This window comes from Lissotriton helveticus, chromosome 12 (genome assembly GCF_964261635.1).
Source record: "Lissotriton helveticus chromosome 12, aLisHel1.1, whole genome shotgun sequence".
NCBI classification, from domain to species: domain Eukaryota; kingdom Metazoa; phylum Chordata; class Amphibia; order Caudata; family Salamandridae; genus Lissotriton; species Lissotriton helveticus.
The window spans coordinates 768660580-768685293 of record NC_136073.1 but is presented as its reverse complement, the minus strand read 5'-3'; the positions used below and the strand labels follow the sequence as shown (position 1 = coordinate 768685293).

Sequence of the window (24714 nt, the reverse complement as noted above, 5' to 3'; positions counted from 1 at the left end):
GATGTGCTCAGAGTGCCACTGGTTTCTAGGCTGAAGCCTTCCCACCTGAAGCCTAAAACCTAAACTCAATGGATGTCATTGCAATCCTGACAGTGAGCTTATGAGAATGATAATCTACAGCCATGCTATAAGGATGTTGGAACCTCAAATTCCTAATTGGCAATGCCCAAAATAGGAAAGAGATAGCTGCATCACCTCTCAGCGTTGGGGCATGCTGCAAACCACATGCTGGCAGACAAAAAGACTTACTAGCTGTCTGACAGTAAGCTGCAAAAAGGTGACAAACATTGGTTAAGAACAGTGTCACATTCTTGAAAGATAGGGTGTTTGCGGAGGTGGTGGACCTCTTCATAGCATATAGTTTCTTCCTCGGCTATCCCACATTTTCTCATCGCCCCGTGCCATGCCTCCACTGATGGTGCTGATGATGCCCTCCACTGGAGGGTAAGTGCCCTCTTAGCTAGTAGAAGCGCCATGCCTTCAAAGCTCGCCCTCACCCTTCAGCGTTTCCTATGTTTAAAGATGCTTAAGGCCTCCCATGTGTGAATGTTGGTGAGTGCCGTGACCGCCCACAGTGTGTTATGGGTGGCCTGCCCGACGTACTTAAGACCGGCCAGAACCACAGCACATAGTGTAGATCAGCATCTGCTGAGTGGCAACGGGGGAAACACCAGCACGCTGTGGGAAAATAGCAGTTAAGTTGCACAGAGGTCAGATAGGCTCGATGGAGAACAGAGAATTGTATGTTTTTAAAGCGGCCATTACTAGAGACCCTGTGGGAGAACTCCAAGGACTCCTCCTATTCAGTGTCATGCACAGTCCTTCTGAAGTCCTCTTCCCATTTGCCCCGCAAGGCTGTCCGGAAGCACTGGTGTGATCCCTATTGCTTTAGAAATTCAAGTAATCAAGTGTCTGCCCTCCCCTAAGCTTAGCAAAGTTTGTATGATGGGTGGTTTTAAGTTCTTCATTATGTGTGGACTAGAGAACCTGACACGTATTGTGTATTTGTCTGTAGGTGAGAAATTGTCCTGGCGGAATGTCGTAGTCAGAGAGAAGTGGGTCAAAGGTGAGGAGGTGTCCATCTGAGAAGATGGCACCAACTGTTGCCAGCAATTGTTCCTGAGAACTCTGTAATTCTGGGCCAGAGTAAAAGCTGGGGAAGCTTTGGAGGATCAACTTACTTACTTACTTGTAAGGCCTGATATGTCTACAAGTATAGCAAAGAAGAAATACAACGGTTTATGAGCAGGTAAGTTACCACGGATGATGCTCGAATGAGTCTACAGTGAATATAATCACCTGGAAAATAACTGCAGTCCTCGATATAAAGTCTACATCCAGATTTTGACCAAATATTGTCAATAGGGTACTTGATCCCAAGATACCAGACGCTCACGGTTTCAGTGATAAAAACTACTGATAAAGATGTCTGAAAAAGAATACATATAACATTTAACAAAACCGACATATCAGGCCTTACAAGTATCCCTGAACAAACCGTGGCTACCCAGATTTCCATGCACCAGATTTATCATTTAAAGGTAACGCCGCCAGTGAATTTACTGATACATCAGTTCAGTCCTCACAGCGTCTTTTGTCTAATAGGTTCTATTTATTCCTTTTTTGTCTTCTCTTTAGAGAATTAGTCTCTCCATCTAGTGTCCCTTTGCCGCATATCCCTGAGTATAGGATATGGATAAGTGGTGCCTGCATTCCAGTCAATTTTGGGATCACTTGATCACATTTGTGTAATAGGAAGGCACATGGTTATGGCTTTCTTCTGTTTTTATCTGTTTTTCTTTTCTTTTGTTCCTAGTTATTATTTGATTTTTGAGGCTTTCAAGCACTTAGGGTGAATTCTATGGGATTGACTGTTCATCTATCTATTTTGGCACATGGCTCTCTTGCTCTTTTGAAGACTAAGAAGTATAAATATTCTTTCTTTTCTGTATTCTTAAAATGTCTTAGTGATGCCAATTGTGGCCTCAGACACGGAGTGTAAATTATGGTCTACACATTTAGTTTCTGATAGCAAGAGACTTAGTGTACAAAGTGTGATATGTGTATATATATATATATATATATATATATATTCAACAACAACTCCAGCATACGAGAAATAAACTCACTGGTGCCGCGGCCTCAATTTCCAAACGGTATTTATTTTCTGCAACGGGTAAATCCAACGCGTTTCGCAGTTAACCTCATTGCTTTTTCACGGGTGAATTAATAAAGTGCAATACATGTATTTAAAGGTGCAAGGTTCAATTACGTCACAGTCATAGACATAGTAAACATACTTTAGCATTTGAGATCGATGCAATGTTTACAAGTGAATTTGGGTATTTAAATAAAGAAATGCTTTACATTTCTACAAATCATGTTTTTTGGTTTGTAATTCATTACATAGTAAACACCAACATATTTGTGTCAAACTGACTACTCGCCATGAAATCAATAAACTTTTTCAAAAACAAAATTGTACTTCGCAATTCCGCCCATGTGGGCTATTTCATGTTCAGTGATGATATTGCTCCAGTGAGCTATTTTCATATGTTCTTTACAGTCATCCTTCTATGTTCTTCTATTCTGCAACAAAATCAAATATATCCTATGTTATAAAACTATTGAACCCTTTGTGATAAATCATATACAAAAAACTTTAAAAAGATACTCAGTACGGAAGGGTGCGCTTATGGACTAATCATTCATCTCAGATGTATTGACATTTCTTCGTCAAAATTCAAACCAAATGGGATCACTGTGTTATACTTTATGATCATTTTTGATTCAAGCTTCCTTAATTCAAGTGTGCAGTTCCCACCTCTTTCTCTCGGTGGTATTGCATCCAACACACAGAATTTAAGGAGGTTTTGATTCAAATTGTGTTTGTCATGAAAGTGCCGGGCGACAGGATACTGTCTATCATGTTTAGCAATTGCCCGTAAATGCTCTAAAATACGAAGTTTTACCTTTTTAATGGTGCTCCCTATGTAAAATAAATTGCATGGGCACTTTAAGGCGTAAACTGCGAATTCTGTGTCACAGGAAAAGTGTTTCATGATTTTAAATGCAGGTTTTTCTTTACAAAGTTTAACAATTTTACAATTTTGACTAAATCGACACGCCTTGCACTTAGTGCACGTAAAGAAACCCTGTATAGGATTCAATTTTTTTGTCTCTTTAATGCCACTTGTCATTAACGTGTCTCTTAATGATTTGCTTCTTCTGAAAGTTATTGAAGGATGTTGGCCCAGATTGTCTCTCAAATCCTCATCTGTTTTAAGTACTTCCCAGAACTTTTTAAAGCTCCTACGTACCTCCCAAGCCTGGTTGTGGTATGTAGTTATGAATCTCAGCTCATTTTCTGTGGTTTGTTCTTTTTCTTTCTCTTTGAGCAACTCATCCCTCTTTATTCTAGCGACTTTATCAACCGCTGATTGAATAGTTGCAAAGCCATAGCCACGGTTTTTATTAAATCTTTCTACCATGACTAGTTCTTCTTTCTCATAATCTTCTTGTGAACTGCAGTTGCGTTTGGCACGTAACAGTTCCCCATGGGGGATACTGTTGATTGCATTTTTGGGATGACAGCTTTGGGCCGACAATAGGTTGTTACCAGCCGTCTTCTTTCTGTGTAATTTACTGCATATCTTATTGTTCACAATACTCAGTTCTAAATCTAGGAATTCAATTTTATCCTTACTCATCTCACTTGTAAATTGTAGGTTACAATCATTCTGGTTCAAATCCCTGACAAATTCCTCTGCTTGTGTCTGATCACCATCCCAGACACAGAATACGTCGTCAATGTACCGTGCCCAGAGGACAACATGATCATGATACTGATTGATGTTCCGGGCCACCTGCTCCTCCCACCAGCCGAGGTAAAGGCCTGCAAAGCTGGGGGCGAAGCAGGTTCCCATTGCCGTCCCCTGGGTCTGTTGGTATAGAACTTTATTGAAAATAAAAAAATTGTTTTTCAAACACATTGTTATCATTTCTAATAACATTTCTGTATGAAGAAGAAATGATAACGATCTTGCCCTGAGAAAATGTCTACATGCATCTACACCCGCTACTTGAGGGATGCTGGTGTAGAGACTGCACACATCCATACTCATTAGGAGATAACTTTCCTTCCATTCAATTTCCTTGATCTTTTTAAAAAAAAATCTCCAGTATCCTTAACATAAGCAGGCAATCCCTGTACATTGGGTTGGAGAAAATGGTCTACGTACTTTGACACATTTTCAAGTGAACTACCGCGTGAGGACACTATAGGTCTTCCTGGTGGTACCGTGGCGTTTTTATGAATTTTGGGCAGGAGATATAAAATTGGAATTTTGGGATCTTTACAATTTAAAAAAATATATTCTTGTACAATTGATGATTGAAAATAAACACATTATCTCTCAGACACAGGTTAATCATTTGCATCAGCATTTCTGTGTGTTTTTTCTCTTCTACATTCTGTTGTTTAAGAAAGTAGGCACATGCATTGAGTCCTATGGTAATCTAATAGATGGTCTATGAGAAATGTAATTACATTCTGCAAATGTTTTGCCATGTTGACCAGTACACTTCAAGCAATGGCTATACAATTAATGGTACGGGTACTATACCCATTCACCTTGTTTGAAACAGACTCTCAGTGGTAACGCTATAACAAATGATGTCATACAATATAGCGCGAATTCAGCAGCAAGAAATAAGATAAGTAAATTACTTAAAACTGTTGACAAATGTAAAATACAGCGTCCCTTATGCGTAAACATTCTTGCAATTGTAATGTAATGAACCACTACTCCCAGAAAGCACCCTAATTGCCAACTGAGATAAATAGTAGACATAGTAAAATACTCACTCATCGTGAACAAAGCCTGTTGAGGCTGAAACGCGTTGGTCCGAGTACGAGTTAATAAAGGATTTCATTAAATTATCCTACCTGTGTGCCGCATTCCTTGGATGAAATTGTTTGAATGGGCCAGGGTCCGGCCCCTATGCAGAGCACCCGCAGCAGCGCGCATATATATATATAGGATGTATGACGTTACAACGCAGGCTATTACAACGCCTGCCTTTACAACGCGGTTTTTACATCGCAAACCTTTACAACGCATAGCGCTTAGAGGTGCTGGATAGTGGTAAGTTTAATTTTATATTCCAACTCCAGTCCCCGTGGACACTAGGGAAGGTGTTGGATAGAAAATTAAACTTATACCCTATCCTAGAGCGCCCCCCAGTGCAATGCGTTGTAATGGTTTGCGTTGTAATGACCGCGTTGTAATGGTAGTGCGTTGTAAAAGTTTCGTTGTAAAGGTTGTTCACCATATATATATATATATGTTGGTTTTGTTTTTGTTGTCTAGGTATGTCTAGGAGCTAAAGTGGCATTTCTGAAGAAGGCGTCTTGCACGCTGAAACGCGCATAGAGGAAATAAAGATCTTTTCATTTCTACAGCCACTCTTTTAGATTCATAAAATCATACTTGATCTATGCTTTTTCTGTCATATAAAAATATTGCTTTTGTTGTTTGTTAAATGTTAATATTAGTCATGTATTAATGTTCGTAATTATCAAGTGTCTATCATGATGCATCATGGTTGTTGTAGGGATTTGTGTTTATGTCAACAAAAGATATTTTAACCGTTACATGAAAATATATTAATAAAATGAAAGTTTTAATTTATTTGTGTTGTACACTGGTTCTCAATGTATATCAAATGTTTCTACATATATAGGGCTTGAGATGTTCATATAGCCTTTTACTGGCCTAGGATTGGTATTGTTCCCTAGGACTAACCATAACAGCTTTAGAATACGTCTGATGCATTGCCATGTCCCTGATGTAATCTTTCTGCTATTGCCGCACTGCGCGCTCCGCGTCTTTGGATTTGTCACTGAATCATGATCCGACCCACCAAGATGTCCCCCGTCCATCTTTCTCCGCCTCCATCTTGGGGACTTGCTCCTCCAGATCATGGACGTCACAAACAGAAGAGAGACACTTGCCATGCAGACATCTGTATTCCTAGTTATGTCATAACTTTACTTTAAAAATATTTTACAATAATTTCACTTTAGAATAGAAATTAATATGTCGCATTAACCTTCGACTATTGAACTGGCCTCCTACTTTCAATTTCCTAACAAACAATGACAATGTCAGGAAATAAAAGAAAAGTCCTTTTGAACCCTTCCCCGATCGCATGTCTTTTCCTCCTTAAGAGGCTGCCCTTGCAGCCACCCTTTCCAAGCTCTTTGCCATTATTAGAGAAGCCTTTGCCCTCAGACTGAGAATCAACACTACCTCAGCCTGTGAGCTGGGGTCTACTCCAATGGAATAAGGAAACCTGATGGGGGCCCCCTGCAAAGTACATGGAGAGGCCCCTCCTACCCCAGCACCCAGTCAGGAGCTCTCAGGCCAGGGAGCTGCCGCCCGTGCACAGTGCTGGAGAGGACCCCATGGAGCTCGTGCCCCCACACCGCGGGGCTAATGTTACGTCACTGGCCTACTCAGAAATTGTGGCAAACATGCATTTTTAACACCTGGCACACAGGTGAAAAATCCCTACCTCAAAATGTTCGCCATTGGGGAAAAGGGGTAAAAATGTATCTCATCTCTCGTGGTGTTTAGTTCTTCTGTCAGGATCTTGGCGAAGAGCATGTTCCACAATAGAAACTTGTACCAGGCAGTCCAGAAATATCATGCTAAGCATAGGGCACACCCCTTACACAGCAGGCTATCTCCATTCAAATTAGGCCAGGGCGGAATTTCAAGCACACCGCAGTATGTGGGAGTAATTACTGTAATTCTGCGTCTTTGATGCCGAATTAATGATAAATACCTATTTACTCTTCTTCGCGTTATTTAGGGGGGGAAATCCGAACACGTGAGCTCGTTTGGCGAGTGGAAGGAGGCGCTTACTATTTGTGTTATACTGAATTCAAAACTGTTTTTTAGCGCAAAATGAATCCACGCGTCCATTTTAGAAATTAGTGCATTTGGTGCTAAGGAAATAGTGATAAATGTCAGGAGCAAGTTAGGGGAAATTTCTAGGCCAAGATATCATTTAGCGAGTGTAAGCGGCTGCTCTCGCTCGCTATTTGTGTTCTGTTGCATTTAGCGCTATTTTCCAGCACAAAATTAATCCTCTCTTCCAGTTTGGAAGTGAGGTGACTTTTTTTTGCGCTGAGAAATAGTGCTAAACTGCATAATCTTGCAGCATTCCCCTGTAATTCAGCGTGATTACGCTAAACGGAATTACGTAAGTTAGGCCCACCCCTACTTCAAATGTATGGCCCCTGCAGCAAGGAGCTTAAATATCAATGAGGTCGCAGGTGCAGTGGTACTAGGGTCCGTGGCTAATAGGGGACCAATGTACTCCACTTGTGCTTGCTTGCATTCGGGCCCAGGGTACCTTGCTACCCCACTGATGGTTACACATTTAGGGGCAGATTTACAAGCCTCTTGCAACACTTGTACGCTGCAGTTGCGCTACTTTTATGACGCAGCGGTGGCGTAAAAAAAATGTGGCAAATTTACAATGTGCCACATCTAGGGAGATGTATCACGTTGTAAAGACCTGCGTCACATTATAACTGCATCAGGTATAATGTCTGCAGGGTGGGCGTTCCCAAGCAGGAAATCCTGGTAAAAGTGACGCTGTGAAATCTACAAGATTTCACTGCTTTACTTGTAGGGCGCCACAGCGACAAAACCTTACATCTGCTTGAAACAGGGGTAAGGATAGACGCAGTTTAGTAGAAAGAGGCCTCAAAATGTAAATGTAAATGTAAATGTAAATGTATTTCGATTTATATAGCGCACGAATCACCCAGGGGTCTCAAGGCGCTTGCTTAGGGAACCCGTCCTGGTATTCCCCTGTGAGATACCCCGGCAGGGTATCCACAAGGTGAAAGCCAGGCATCCCGCCGCGAGGGGCCGTAGTGGAGATTAAGCAAGCTATTGCCCAGAGTCGCAGAGTGTGACCCCGTGAGTCGAGTAGGCACCGGAGCGAGAATTGTCGAGTCCGTGGAATTTTGAGCCCGAGACCCACCGAGGCGGGGAATCAAACCCTGGTCCACGGCCGATCTCAGCTTCCGGGTCTGCCGCCTCTAACCACTGAGCCACGCTTCTCCACAAATGCATTGCTGGAGTTGCGTCTTGCTTGTTACACGACTCCAGCAATGTCTGACTTGTGCACCGACAGATGCGTCACTATCTTGTAAATCTGCCTCTTGGTATTATAAAGGAACCACCTTAAACGGCAACCACCTCTGACCACAGGCCTTTGTTATCGATCACGAACCCGCAACATTACAAGTTATCGACTATTTTATTCGCTGCGGACTATTTAAATTGATAAAAGCCTGTTTCGTGCTAAAAAAAATCCTTAAAAATAATCAGGGAAGATACGCGCAACAACTGTTTCAATCCCTAGCTGATGACCACCTCTTCACTTCATCCACCGCAGAATAAATTGCGTGCTTCCCTGGAGAGAAGAAAAGCCTCAGAAAAAGACTAAATTATTCTATTTTTAGCAACCGCAGACAAAAAATCTTATCGGCTCCCTGGGGAACTGGGCTTTGAATGAGCAACTGAATCTGAAATAACAGGCAGAGCACACACTGGCTGGAGCTGGCTGGGGCTCCATGCATTATGGGGATTATGTAAATATTTAAAAGAGCGGCCCGGGAACGTAAACGGGAAGTGAAACGGGGGTAAATAGGAGAAGGGAAGGGGAAGGATCAAGGTGCAAGGGGGAAATTTGTTATTCCAAAAATGCAACCAATTCCTGCGATTAATCCAAAGTTAGAGACAAGCCTCTGGTATTATGTTAGGGTCAGAGATGCATTAGCAATGGCATGGCAGTTTTGTTAAGAATATAAAGACAATTAATTATGGACCATTTTAAATATACGTATGCATTGCTGCTCTTTTGGGGAGGAGGGGGAGGTGAATCCCCAAATATCAAATTTAAAATAGGCCTCAGCAAAATTTCTGTTACGCTTGCGTAATTGCAGGATTTTCATATTACGTTTGTTACATGATATTCCTGAAATTGTTCACAGCACTTCTGTTTTTAGCTCTATTTTTTTGCATCCATCCAAACTGGATGTGAGCGTGCATTTCACGTTAAAATATAACACTGTGAATCCCATTTTGCATTTTGCTTCATTTTAAAGATATTTGTCTAATTGTACATATTAATGCAAAAATCAATGATGCGAATTTCACACACCCTAGTTTCAATTATCGCCTCTACAAATATAGAGACTCAAATATTGACATGCCCAATATTGTCAAGGTAAATATATTGAATTTGAATCATACATTTATGCTTTTTAAGGGATGCTTACTTTGAAGATATTATGTAAATGGAGACTTTGTAGTCGATATATATGTCTTAGTCGATATTTCTGTGGTAGACATTTTGACGTACAACCTCTCCCTCTGTTAAATAATCATCGTTTCTTGATAGATACGTGAATCGTGCCATTTACTGCCCCTGCACTTTTTTTTTGTTTAAGAAATTTTTATTGAAATTTTTGCAAAGTAAAAAAGAAATGCCCGTGAACTTCTAACATTGCTTGTCCTTATTTGGAAGATTCCAGGTTGGCCAATAGCAGAAGATGAGCATGTTGGATATGGTGGTGATTTAGCTAAATAGGTTGTAGCTGCCAATAGATGACCTCATTTGCTAGGCTTTCAAACTTATAGTTAATTCTCTGCCACTCCATATAATAAAAAGTTGGTTCCCATTGTTCTGCCAAGCCGTCTATATTTCTTCATCTCCAATGTTCAGTGTCTTCAAGTCATTGCATGCATGGCGGTGTGAGGTATGCAAGGTATCAGCATGAAGAGAGAAGTAGCATCCGCAGGCAATCTTGCCAAAAGGATGTCCCCAGAGAAGGGGCATTGGAGATGAGCTCATGAGGGACGGGATCGTCTTTGGCGAAAATCCTGGGATTCCCTTCATCTACTGCCCTTCAACAAGAAGGATTTCTCTTCATCAATTATTCTGCAATGGAAATTATTTTCGATCATACCTTACCAGTGAGCTGCATTGTTTGGGCACTTGACGTCTACTCTCCCAGGAACACTCCAACAACGAGTAGTCCCGAGGAAGCGTCCTGGACTATGGCAGCGCTGCCAGGTCTCTCTTGATCTGAATCAGCAAGGGGTTTGGTTACCGGCCTCAGCCATAGGATCTGCGTCTGCAGCGGACTTGCGGATCTGCCCCCATTTCTGTCTTAGCTGATTGGTGGGAGTTTCCGCTGCCTGGACGCCCCGTTTCGGGCTGCTGTTCTGATGCCCTGATGCTACGGATGAGGCCCGCTCAGTCGGTGCAGTCTGATTGTGCTCACCCTCCAAGGTTCCACAAAAGCTGAGCGGAATGCAGGATGTGTGGGTGGAGCATGGTTCCTGGAGCCGGCTGTACTCAGCCTGAATGTCGGAGAGCTCCCATCGATCAGGATACGTGCTGTCCAGGTCGTTGCCTGATTTTCTTGGCACACCCGGCCCCGCTGAAGACCGCTCTCACCAGAGGCTGTCTCTTGTGACCTCATATTAAGGCCAGTGCAGTGTTAAGACTCACCAGTCACTGCCCCATCCAAGTAGGACTGGATCACGCCTATTTCCGTTGCGGCACGGCAGCCCCAGCTGTTGAGGGCCAGACTGCGGACGTATTGAATTGCAGCGACCATGCCCTGCCTCTCACTTATGACTGAATGTGGGGGCCCCGGACAGAGGGCAGTGACAGGATGATGACAGGCTCACCTTCCTTAACCTGTGGGTCAACTTGAGGAGGCCCGTCCCCATCACTTTGATCACTATGCTTCCCTATCTTGGCTGCTCCCGCGTGGCTCAATTTCACTACCGTTTCAACCAAGGATCAGTGGCCATTTTGGAGGGTCACCCTCTCCTGCCCTGGCACGAAACCTTACCTCACAAGATGGCACCCAACTAGCTCATCTGAAATAGACACAAGACTGAATCTGCATCCCAAGCACTGAAAGGAAAACAGGACTATGGGAATCTGACCACTTCATCAAAAGAGAGGTAGGACCAGTCTAGGTTGCATCTGTGGAGCAGTCATCTTGTAATGGTGTCTCCCCATTGCTCATCACAGTCCTAGATTCTTCGAACTTGCACAATCTTCCCACTGCACCATCTAACATTTAAGTCCCATGTTAAATTTCCGACTATTTTAAGATTCACCCACAAAGGTGAATCTTATCAATGAATACCTCTAATCATGGAATGATATTTAGTTCTGGTTGAGCTACAACTCTTTGCTACACAAATACGTTAGGCCTTCCTATATTAGTCCTTCAAAAATGTCATCCTCAAACTCAAAAACTTTACGCTTTTCACACCATTCGCCTCCTTTTCAACATTGCTCCAAATAACGCTTACCCCAACTGCTGTCACAGGTGGACCTTAATGCATTCAAAATTGTTTACCCCCCTAATCTATCTAAAAAGGCTGCCAAGAACTTCAAACATAACTTACTCAAACAACACCCCGGAATGCTTATCTCTGATGCATACTTTTTCACTTCAAAAGGTGTTGTGGTCAATGACCTAATCTTAGCTTACAGAAGAGTCCAATTGAAAAGAGTCCTAACCTCTTTGATCTGATCCAAACCAATAAGGAAAACTCCTCACAGTTTCCGAATAACTGATATCCTAACCAGACTTGAAGGCCAATCTCGCAACGTTCCAATGTGACAATGGAAACATCCTTATTCAAGTATTGGACTGTAATCTTGATCAGTTTGACTAAATCTTTATGAGGTTCAAAAATACTTTAGATAGCTTTGTACCGTCTACACCACCTAATCGAGGCCTCTCCCTGTAGCGCTGAAACCTCCTACAACATCCACCACCTCCACCCCCTCACAGGAATTGACTCAGCATGCCCAGTCACCCTGTGACACCAATAAAGAAACTAACATTGCTGAACGTAGGTCTTCTTTCATCATCAAGGAATGCATGACTACCAGTGCGATGATCTTGCCTTCTCCCTCTACTCACATGTCTTGTCACATGTCATTGAAACATAATGGTCTCCCCCTAATGATCTTAATACCAACAATCTGGGTAACTCCAGGTCCTCTAGCTGCCCTTCCTATACATCTTCCTCATCCCAATGGGCTCTTCACTCATCCACAGCGAGCCCTGACCCACGGATTTCAACTACCCTAGCACACAAGAGGCTTATCACTGAGTCAAATCAGACACCTTCTCCTACAGCTCGTCCTCTATCCTCCTCCAGCTCACTGCCCATTAACCACCTCTCACTCCCCGTCAACTCACTACTCACCTCCTTACCGCTGAAGAATGCATATTGCATACCACCACTCCCTCCTCTAAAGGATTTCATTTACTGGCTACACCTAGACCACTCACCCCGCCTTTAAACCGCCCATCCATCAAAAATAAGCTGGCAGACCTCGAGCATGATCTTTTACCAGTTAAAGAGGGCCTTCAGAAACTGTTAAACTTCTCTAGGAAGATGGACAAGCTTGTGAACCTAAATTCTACCTCTAAGATACCATCCCGCAATGACTAAACAATACCAGAATAGAACTTCGCCCATTGTTAATCCAAGAAAACTACACTGGAAATCACAGCCACATCCCAGTCACCTGTCCAGGCCCCATAGGATCACTGTCCATCTAACTGAGGCTGACATTCACTCCCTTCTCCTATTCAACAAATCCTCCGGTAACTCATCACCTGCTTCAATCAAGATCAACACGCTTAGAGAACCCAGTGTCAATCTCAGAACTATGAACAAGGATAATTTACTACCTGTCTCCTCATCACACGTAGAAACCATAGTCACTAAATCCCACATCAAATTAATGCCCCTTACCTGCAGATCAACAGTAAAGCATGCAGCCGATATTGCTGACCTCATGCTTACACATAAATTGCACCTACTGATCCTAACCAAAACTTGGATCAATGATTCCTCCTCACCAATTCTGGACATCTTAGTTTCCCCCGAATTTGACATCATCAGACTGGATAGACCGGTTAAAGTTGGGTGCGGCATAGCATGCATCTTTCACTCCACTGTTACCCTGAGATATACAAACTGCACCGATGTCTTTCTGAACACTTGGGTATTGAAATCTCGAACAATGACAAAACAGTCTGTATGATTTACCACCCGCAGGTGATAATCTTCTTTTTATGGAACAAATAATAGAGACCATTTCCTCTAACTCTGAGCAAAAGCATAACCATATCTTTCTTGGGGATTTCAACTTACCCTGGAACTATACAAATGATCCACTACCCTGCACTTTTAAGGCTTTCCTCTTTGACCTAAACTTCACCCAGTCCTGCAACGAACCTACCCACAACAAGGGCTCCACCTTTGACTTAATCATCGCCAAAGACAACGAAGTACAACTGGATGACCACTGCCTAATCTCTTTTCTCATCTTGGAAAGGGTGCTGGTCAGACAGAGTCAGCCTTGTAAAAGCAAATAATGGGCAAGAGATCTGCGTAACATCAACAGTACTGATCTTTACCACATTAGCAATAACCTCCCTCCTTCACTCCCTAATGTGATGAACCTTGATGAACATAATAAACTTTACACCCGCTCCATGATGAATTTGCTAGATGAAATTGCTTCAAAACAGCTCAATAGGATTCCCAGCAAACAATCCAATCCTGGGTTAAATTCCTCCCTTAACAATGAAAGATGCAAACTAAGGGTGGCAGAGAGATCATGGAAAAACTCTCCTTCGCTTACGAACCTTAAGCAGTTGAGGAAGATATGAAGTGCTTATCACAAACACATCCATTGCGCCGAAGCCAATCACTTTAAATCACAACTAGACAATGCCATAAACAGACCAAAAAAACTCTTCAAAATCATAAAACAACAAGCAAAACACTCAACCAACCAGCACTCTACACTTAAGGGCTCACTGCTCAGTGGTGAGGAGTTCTCTACATACTTCAGAGACAAGTTAAGAAAAATGTAACTAGAACTACAACTCACCATACCAAATACACATTTTCTGACCCATCCCACTCTCTCTCCATGGTTACCCTTGGTGAGTTCCCCTCTTTCTGGCTGCATGGAGTATACTCCAAAAAATAATGCGTTGTGGAATACCTTTTCACTACCAGATGATGCCAAACAATTCAAAATTATAACTCTCTGAAACCCTCAAATCATTCCAATGATCCACTGCCTGCTAAGTGCTTCAAAGATCTTAGATCCTCCGTGCTCCCACTCTGGTCCAGGACTATCCACAAATCTCTCATGCATGGCTTGACTCCAAACTGCCTCAAAATAGGACAAGTCACCCCCATCCCAAACAAGTCTAGGGTAGTCCTATCTGATACTAACAACTTCCGGCCAATTTCTAATAGCATGACTTTAGCCAAACTACTTGACAAATGTGTTCACAAACAACTTTGTAATCACATAGAACAGTTTCAACTCCTGGACCAATTCAGGTTGGGTTTTAGATCTGGACATAGTACTGAAACTGTCCTAACACACATCGTCAATGACATCATGAGATTACTTGACCAGAACAAACTCTGCCTTCTTATAATTCTTGATCTCTCCTCGGCGTTCTATACGGTCAAACATGACAGCTTATTTATCTCCTCGAAAAAAAGCATGGGGCTATCCGGCCCATTTTTATCTTGGTTTGTCTTATTCCTAAATAACAGAACTCAAATAATCAAAATCAACCATTCCCTTTCTTAACAGTGCTCCAGTCTCAATTTGAGTTCCTCAAGGATCCGCACTCTCTCCCATGCTCTTCAACTCGCTCAAGAAACCCCTCATCGAAAGTCTGCACTGCTCAAACATACAATATCACATGCACGCCAATGACACTCAATTATAATTTAAAATCTTGTCACTGGATGTTATCAAAACTCTTAACTCTGCTCTTCTGAAATCTCAACATTGGCTCGTGCACAATCACTTTATGCTAAATATGTTCAAGACGGAATTCCCCCTGATTGCTTTCCAAAACCACTCTGCCCCTATTCAAGACTGGCTCAAACTACTAACGGCGCTCAACTGAGCTCCTCATGTTGTGGACTCTGCTAAATCATTAGGCATAACTCTGGACAAGCACCTGAATATGCAAAACCACATCAGTGCAACCACCAGAAGAGCCAATCACCAACTCAACACATTAAGGAAACTCAAACCATTCCTGACAACTGATGGCATGCAGCTAGCACTCTAATCCCTAGTTGTTCCCCGCCTAGACTACGGAATTGTAACCTTGTCCGGGCTACCTAAAGCTTGACTGCCCCCCCTAAGGTCTACGTTGAACGCAGCGACAGACTCATCATGGGATCATGAAAGAAAGATCATATCACACCAGATGTAACTCAACTCAATTGGCTCACTCTCGAAGCAAGGGTCTGTTTCAAGATTACCTGCCTGATGCAGTAGGTGCTTAACTGCAACACTCCAATTTACCTGGCAAAAAAACTCGAACTATCTGGCCTGAACTAGAACCTAAGAAGCTCAAACACTCTGCTGCTGAAACCACAAACACTCAAAAAGAAGAAAACTTACAACCAATAATTCTCCGGCCTCGCTCCAAGAATATGGAATGCTCTTCCCCCTGAAATCAGAGCTAACCCTTCTACCACCTCATTCAAAAAAGACGTCAAAGGGTTGTTGCTATAATCTGCCTGAAACTATAGACTTGAAGTCACCAAACTAATGTTTATCTCATGTTTTACAGCACCGATCTTTGAGATGCTTTGATTCTTTACATCTAATGTGATCACCTTATTTCTGCTTAACTTTTTTTGTGGTTTGCTTACATGTTCTGCATTCTGATACCCAGTTGAGTCATGTTTGTGCTTTATAAAACTTTTCAAATAAAAATAAATAAATCTGTCCCACTTTCATTAATGTTCAATCAGCAATATAGCAAGGTTACAAGAGCCACAACCATTTCCTTAACTGTTAGTCACTGCCTCGAACCATCCTAAAACATGGCTCACTGTTTAAGATGTGGACTGCTGTGTGGGCATGTCTTCCTGTGACATACTGATGAGTAAATTACTTACCGGTAATCTTCATTACCTCTAATTTCCTCTTACAGTGCCTATATATGTGAGGCATTTTTTCTCCATTATTAACTGGCAGAATTGGGGTCCTGGTTGGCCTTTTGGCGCTGGTGTCCTGCAGGCAGTTCACTTGTTGGGTTCTCCTTATTTGTTTTGGTGTTCTTTTGTCACTGTTTCCTTTGTCATGATATGTTTGAGTGTCAAGAGTCACATTGCCAGCTTAGCACATCATCATGTGCATAAGAATTTTGATGAAGAAGATGAATTAGATGGTAATGTCCCAATTACTTACTGATAATCTTCATTACTCCAGTGTACCACACACAGCCATGGACCTGAGTCCAGTAAAGCTGTCTCTTTGAGGGAAGCGTGAACTGTTAAAGAAACTCTTAAACGGCCCATGCTTCCTTCCAAGGGACAACTTTACTGGACTCAGGCCGGTGTGCGTGTGTGTGGTGGCACAGTGCTTGGTATGGACAGGATGTGGCAAGGGTGAGTTTTTTTTTAGATGAATGTGGAGGTGCCACAATATAAAAAGGAAAAAGGCGGGAAACAACATTTACAGCGCAGTCATTACATCACACTACATTTACAACTCAGTTATTACATCGCAACATCCTTTACAACGCATGTCACTACAAAGCAGCCATTACATTGCATGTCACTACAATGCATGACACCACAACACATGTCACTACAAAGCAGGCATTACATCGTATGTCATTACAACGCATACCATTACAACGCATACCATTACAACGCATAGTACCCCTACACTATCCAACACTTACCCCACTGTTGCACCCCCTGGAGTTAGAATAGTAATTTTTACCCCTACACTATGCAACACTTACCTTAAGTGCAATGTAATGGTATGCCTTGTAAAGGTATAATGCAATGCAATGGAATGCGTTGTAAATGTAGTTTAAAAACATTTGTTGTAATGGCATGTAATGTAAATGTATGAGTTGTAAAGGATGTTGCGATGTAAAAACTGTGTTGTAAAGGCATGCGTTGTAAATGTATGCGTTGTAACATCATACATTTGAAAAAGGCATATCCACAAAAGAAGAACAGGCTTCTGGGTTCTAGGGATCTAAGTGTCTGGTCAGAGTGCAACACAAATTTGGTGTTGAGGAAGATATGTGAGGTGATAATGACATTATAGCAAAATACTACCACTTCTGCATCCTACACCAGAAGCCTGGGTAATGAAAACACTGAAAGAAGATACTTAGGTCACTGTAGTGTTCTATACTTTTAATCAGTTTTACATTTTGTGTATCAATTTACTCTGTCATGTATTTCCTTTATGTCCTTGTTTCCCTATGATATAGTGAAGTTTCATTCTGAAACCTATCTCTAGTTGCCATGAGAAAAGTCAGAACTCTCTGGGCTTTCTCCTGAGCAACTGGTGATAGCTGTGGGTCCTCTTCTTGGAAGTTTGTATTGACAAATAATCCTTATTTGTGGATCTACTATCGCCTCCTGCATCGTTTGTCAGCCACCCCGATACTTCTGTCACTAACCTAGGGGCTGACCGAGCTTATCAGGCTTGAAAAACCATGATGCCCCGGTGAGAAAATGTAGTCTGGCATGGTAAAAACTTGGGTCAGTGAGTAATGTCAGGTTGAATGATCTCTTTTCAAAGCTTTTGGGCAAAATTATTCTTCTGGCGTGTCCACCTGAAGGTTGGGCTTATTGGAAACAACCCTTAAAGGTTTGACTGGTATGCCACATGCCTTCCTCCTCGTCAACAGGATGTAAAAAAAAACCTCCAAAACGTCCTTACATGTCCTCCGTCTTGCCTGGGCTGGTCATTGGGTGCACTCGGGCAACCTGACAGCAGCTCAGTCACACCGTAAAACAAGCCCGCTGAGAGACCCCGTAATTGGTGAGCGTGTGCTACGAAAAAAGATCAAAGGTACATATAGGGTTAATGAATGATGGATGACGTAACTAGTTATTGAATTGTTTCTGCAATGCAATGTAGTGTCCTTTAAAGCCTTGTGTCTTCAACTCTTTCCTAAAATGGACTAGCATTGGGTGGTCCTTATGGATACAGGGATGTTGTCCCAGATCCTGGGTGCATTGATGGAGAAGGCCTGCTGCTTGTTTTTTCTTTTTTAAACCCCTTAGTCTCCAGTCTGATGGTGGGCTGGCTGCTGAATTTGTTAGAAGCACCAGAGATGGTCAATCAATCAATCAATCAATCAAGAAATGTGTATAGCGCGCTACTCACCCGGAGGGTCTCAAGGCGCTTGGGGGGGGGGGGGGAGGAGTCCGCTACTGCTCGAACAGCCAGGTCTTGAGTTGCTTCCTGAAGGAGAGGTGGTCTTGGGTAAGACGGAGGTGGATGGGGAGTGAATTCCAGGTCTTTGCTGCCAGGTAGGAGAAGGATCTTCCTCCCCTGGTGGCTCTTTGGATGCGTGGAACGGCGGCGAGTGCGTGGCTGGTCGATCGTAGTTGGCGGGTGGGAGTGTAGAAGGTCAGGCGGTCGTTGAGGTACCTGGGGCCTAGGTTGTGGAGGGCTTTGTGTGCATGGGTGAGGAGGCGGAAAGTGATTCTTTTGCTGACGGGGAGCCAGTGCAGGTCTTTCAGGTGTCCGGAGATGTGGCTGTGGCGTGGGATGTCCAGGATGAGTCGTACGGAGGCGTTCTGGATGGTGAGCTTGTCTGTGAGGTAAGCGCAGTGCTTGTTGTGATGGCTTTGTTAATAATGCAGCCGGTTTTGTACGTGGTGCAGGCCAAACAGGAGAGCCAATCAAGGTCCATCCGAGTAGAGATGACGCGATCATATTTCTGGCCTCAAAGTGTCTGGACGAGACATATTGAGACATGTATAGGATGCCCTAAGGGGTGCCAGCGCGGAGTCTGTCAAGCTGTGAAACAGCGCATAACCACAACTGAGATGCAAGAGTAGGAGGGCTTGAACATCTGTTCCGATTAACAATTCTGCGAGAAACTGATTCCTATTTTTTAGTAGAGAGATCTGGTACCAGGCCATCCTTTTCCATACTACACTTTCAATAATACATAGGTTCTACTATTAGCCTACTTACTAGTACTTAATGTATCCCACTTTGGAAGGATGGAAGGGTGAGTCTGCCTTGTGGGATTCAAAATTGTGACCTATAGATGACTGGAAATGTCTGCAGGGACCGAACCACATTCTATGCCAAATGCATGCATCAACAGAGAGAAATGCCACAATCTGCTGCACAATGGCCAGTCGGTAAGATGGCTGAACACACAATTTTAGAAAGCTGTCTCTAACTACACATATAATACGAGCTCTTACCTTGCATGGATTGTTTTTGAACCATCCATTTGGAGGTCTTTTTTTTATTTACATAATGTAAGTAGGAGGTATTGCCTGTCTGTCGGGAATGCTTTCCTTTGCTGACGATGTACTTTTAGGGTTCTTCTTTGTGTTTAATTTGCCCTTCCCTGTAGCAAACATATGGAATCTGGGCTTCATTGCTGACATCTCTTCGGTAGCTCTCATGGTGCTTGAGATAGTATGAAGTGACATACAAAAGCCCTGAGCATAAATGTAAGTGTCGATAGATGATGTGCAATCGTCAGAGAAAGTAAGGGCCAGATGTACGACCATTGTGCTTTGCAACACGGACAGTGCGACAAATTGCGAGTCGTGATTTGCGAGTAGCAAACCACTATGTACAACAGTGTCAGAGACACTGTTAGCGATTCTCAATGGGGTCGCAAATTGCATGCCTCATCAATATTCATGAGGCACTCGCAATTGAGAATGGCTTGCCTTCCCAGGTATGGTGGCCTGCTGGGCTCAGCAGACCTCCATTTCTGGGACATCTTTTAAATAAAGCAGTATTTTCTAAATGCAGCCCGTTTTCCTTAAAGGAAAACGGGCTGCATTTAAAAAAATCGAAATGAAATGATTTTGTTTAATTTTTTAAGGGCAGGTAGTGGTCCCAGGGACCACTACCTGCCCTTAAAAATATTTCCCCCTGCATTTTCAAAGAGGAAGGGGTCCCCTGGGGACACCTTCCCATTTGCGAATGGGTCACCACCCTCTTGAAGAAGGCGGTAAATTGTGAGTGTTTTGCGACTGCAATTGCGGTTGCAAAACATTCTTACAAAGGGTAGCAAGTCGCAATAAGAAAGGGACGCTCTTGGAATGCCCCTTCCTAACTGCGAGTCACAAATCCTATTTAGCAAGTCACAAATAAATTGTGACTCGCTAAATAGGGTTTGTACATGGCCCTGTAGGTTTTTGCATGCGCAAACCTGTTTGCGCATGCAAATACGGGTCGTACGTTTGGCCCTAAAATTCTTCTTTGTCTGAAAAAGCAGTAATGAAAAGGATATATCTCACTACGTCTTCACCCAGTACTTACTCAAACATACCTCTTGTATCATCTTATCGTGGTACCACTACAACAACACTAGATATGTTAAATGTCTTTTATCAACACATACCATTCGACCGACAATGTCTTTATATTCTTTGTCAGCACCAACACTCATGCATAATTGACCGCTGCCCTTTAACTCTAAAATGAGACCTTTCCCTTCACCTAAGTCATAATCTAACCCTATTATAACCCCTTTGTGGCATCTTTATACTGTTTAGGAAAGATGTATTGCTACCAACTCACTGGAACTCGTTTTATTTAGCAAGGGAGTCACAGCTGACTTGCTGGTATTCGAACTTGTGACCATGAAGTCAAAAAACCAAGTCCTGGAGTGGCTGCTTTACTCAACTGAGCCAACAAACCCTGTACCTTCTTCTCCCTTATTGTACCCCTAAATATATGTCCAAGTCATCTTCTACCCCTATCTCATGGCTCTATCCTCATTCTAAAGCTAACCCTTAACCTCAACTCTAAACTTTTCTCTGACTCCCAACCCCAATAGCGTTACCCTTAATCCTAGCTATAGCAGTGTGAATGTAGTAAAGATGATGTATATGACAAGAATAGGACACGTTACAATGCAAACATTTACAACGCATGCCTTTCCAACGTGGTTTTTACATCGTAACATCCATTACAACACATGATTTTACAACGCATGCCATCACAATGCATTTTTAGATACTACATTTACAATGCATTCCATTACAATGCATACCATTACAACGCATACCATTATAACGTTGAATACTTTTAGGTCAACAGTAGGGTAAGTGTTGGATGGTGTAGGGATAGAAATTACTATTCCAACTCCAGTGAGTGCAACAGTAGGCTAAGTGTTGGATAGTATAGGGGTAAACATTACTATTCCCACTCCACTGAGTGCAACTGTAGGGTAAGTGTTGGATAGTGTAGGGCTAGAAATTACTATTCCCCATGACTTACCTCATTATGCGTTGTAATGGCACGCGTTGTAGTGACATATGTTGTAATGGCATGTGTTGTAGTGACATGCGTTGTAATGGCTGCGTTGTAATGGCATGCGATGTAAAGGCTGTTGTGCTGTAATGACTTCGCTGTGAATGTAGTGCGTTGTAATGACTGCGTTGTAATGGTTGTTTCCCAAATGACGATATAAACAGAGCAGTTATTCAGCTGAGTGAATTAAGGGGCCGGCTGCAGAGATCTTCGTATAACCTCAAGGTTAGAGGCGTAGTTCCTATGCAAGGATGACACGTCACGCAGCCTTTCATCCTCCTGAGATTAATAAACTGAGTACTACTCAGCTGGATGCCAGTAGCGTGTCTGACTTAGAGAGCGGTACTAGTGCCATATTAAATACTTCAGTTTCACATTTTTATTTGACATTACAAATGCGAGGGAAGAGGTTAGATTCACAAATGGCAATAGGGCTGAAACACAAAAATATATTTACTTGTATGAAAAAGACGCATGGTTTTCAGTTTATTTCCAAAGCAAATATGTTCCTTGGGATGAACAATGTTCAGAGAGAGATTGTAAACCTGACAAGATATACACTGCTCCAGCTGGGTGCGTATAACCGCTTGAAGCCACCCTCGGGTTACGAATAGCTAAAATGTTTGCACATCTATTGGGGAGGCTGATATTTCAGCCACTCAGGTGTTAGGGGTTTATTGTGTAGCAGTCAGTGCTGCTAATGAAATGGCTGACTGTCTTACAGCTTGTTAAAATCCTGTGCCAAAGTAATAAAAAAATATTCTGTCAATAAATGCCAACCACAAAGGCCTTAATTAGCTCTGATGCCTGTTTATTTCTCTCTATAGATGTTAAGAAGATCTGCAGGGAATGCCTTTCCAGAAAACTAAAATGGCAAAAGATAATTCCGCGTTCTCGACCATCCCTGGCAGCACCTCAGAAAGCAAGCGTCCGCTGTGCTCCCGTGAGTCCAAGCTCACCGTTCGAGCGGAGAGGAATTTTGAGAAGGCGGACAGGAAGTCGAGACGGCGGCAGCGGTACGTAGAGAAGGATGGCAGGTGCAACGTTCAGCATGGGAATGTGCGGGAGACTTACCGCTACCTCACCGATATTTTCACCACGCTGGTGGACCTCAAGTGGCGGGTCAGCCTTTTGGTCTTCATCATGGCCTATGCAATCACTTGGTTGTTTTTTGGTGTAATATGGTGGTTCATTGCCTATTGCCGGGGAGACCTGGACCATATAGAGGACCAAACTTGGACGCCATGTGTGAACAATCTTAATGGATTTGTCTCCGCCTTCCTGTTCTCCATCGAGACGGAGACAACCATTGGTTATGGGCACCGGGTTATTACAGACAAATGCCCAGAGGGGATTATCCTGCTCCTTCTTCAAGCCATCCTAGGGTCCATGGTCAATGCTTTCATGGTGGGCTGCATGTTTGTCAAAATCTCCCAACCCAACAGGAGAGCAGAGACGCTGGTCTTCTCGTCCCATGCAGTTGTCTCACTCCGGGATGATCGCATGTGCCTCATGTTTCGGGTAGGGGACTTGCGACAGTCGCACATTGTGGAGGCCTCTATTCGGGCAAAACTCATCAAGTCCAAGCAGACCCAGGAGGGGGAGTTTATCCCTCTCAACCAAACAGACATGAATGTGGGCTTTGAGACTGGGGACGATCGCCTGTTCTTGGTTTCCCCTCTCATCATCAGCCATGAGATCAACGAACACAGTCCGTTCTGGGACATCTCCAAGCAGCAGCTCAAGAAGGACGACTTCGAAATAGTTGTCATCCTAGAAGGCATGGTGGAAGCCACAGGTATTACATTATTTATCGGTTTATACTTAAACAAGCTTTTATTTTCCAGGCTTTACTAACAATTGGTGCACAGAGCTTATATCAAACATTCATCAGAACTGAGGGGTGATCAATGTTTGGGATAGAGAATGGTTAGATACTGCATGATAATTACAGCAACTGCATAATATGCTCTATGTTAGAGATGGCTTCCGTAAGGATTAGTGGAGTCACGTTATCTTTTCGAGATGAAGGATATGGTGATTAAGAGTTCCTGTGCAGGGGCTTATAAGTAGGGAATATTAGGGAGAAATACAAGACATATCCGGGTTGGCTCACCTGGATGAGAGACCATCTGAATACTGAGGAGCAGCAAGGAGATTTCGATGTTGTGAGATGAAGTTGAGTTTGAGATTGAATCCACCATACACTAGTGTTGACAGAAATTGCCTGTTAAAGTGTAGCATGATGAACTTGTAGAGAAACATGTTCAACAGTCTGAGGCTGTTAGACATGGGGGTCTCTAGTTGGCAGAGGAAGGTACCTTTGTCCAAGTAGGGACCCTTGCTACTAGACAGGGTAAGGGGGATACACACTTTGGAAAACCCCTGCTCACCCCCTTGGTAGCTTGGCACGAGCAGAGAGGTTTATCCCAAAGGAAATGTGTAAAGTATCTGTACTTAAAACACACAGTAACACAGTGAAAACACCACAAATGGACACCACAGCAGTTTAGAAAAATAAAGTATCTTTATCTAAACCAGGTAAGACCAAAACGACAAAAATCCAGCATAATTATATCAAAATAGCACTTAAAAACACTTACTTGAAGAAATAGCACTTATAGAAACAAAAAGCTCCACCTGGGGCTATTACGAGGTTGCAACAGGCATAAATTGAAAATACTGTGCCAACCGTGAGGTGCGTGGTGTCGAGCACGTAGTCACATTGACTCCCAGACAGCAGTACCTTGGAAAACAAAGACTTTGGATGATGCATGGCGTTGAGGAGGTGAGGCGTCAGTGCCGAGTTTGAAGCCAGTTTCCTGGTTGCCACGTGGGAGGCGAGGCATTGTGTCCTCAAGGATGTGATGTGTCGAGTCCAGGACAGGAGAAGTTAGGCTGCATCGGCGGTGAGGCCTTGGTTCCAGTGAGGTCATGCCAAGTCGAAGACTTTGTGAAGTCACCCTCGTCAGTTATCAGCTCCAAGATAACTGGAGGCTGACACTGGCAGTGCCGGCGTTGGTGCGAGAGAACTAGCATCAGGAAGGCCGATAACTGCAGTCGTCGAAGGGCGTTGGAACTGCAGTGCTGGCAAGGTGGTGCGTTGTGCACTTCACAAGCGGTGTCCCTGGCCTATGTGCAGGTCACAGCATCACTGGTGGTGGCTCTGACAGTGTCAGAGTTGTTTTTCTTGCTTTGCAGCACCAACCACTCAATTCTCAGTGCCCAGGAACTGGTATTGAAACC

At 43.1% G+C, this 24714-nt stretch overlaps 1 protein-coding gene across 1 annotated transcript in view; it reads left to right on the top strand.

The window, feature by feature from the left end:
• KCNJ9 (potassium inwardly rectifying channel subfamily J member 9) overlaps nucleotides 1-24714 on the top strand; it is a 179472-nt gene that overhangs the window by 113555 nt on the left and 41203 nt on the right. Inside the window, exon 2 of the mRNA XM_078669463.1 lies at nucleotides 22296-23266. Coding sequence (XP_078525589.1) covers nucleotides 22318-23266 — 949 coding nt within the window. The 5' untranslated portion in view covers nucleotides 22296-22317. The remainder of the gene's footprint in view (nucleotides 1-22295; nucleotides 23267-24714) is intronic.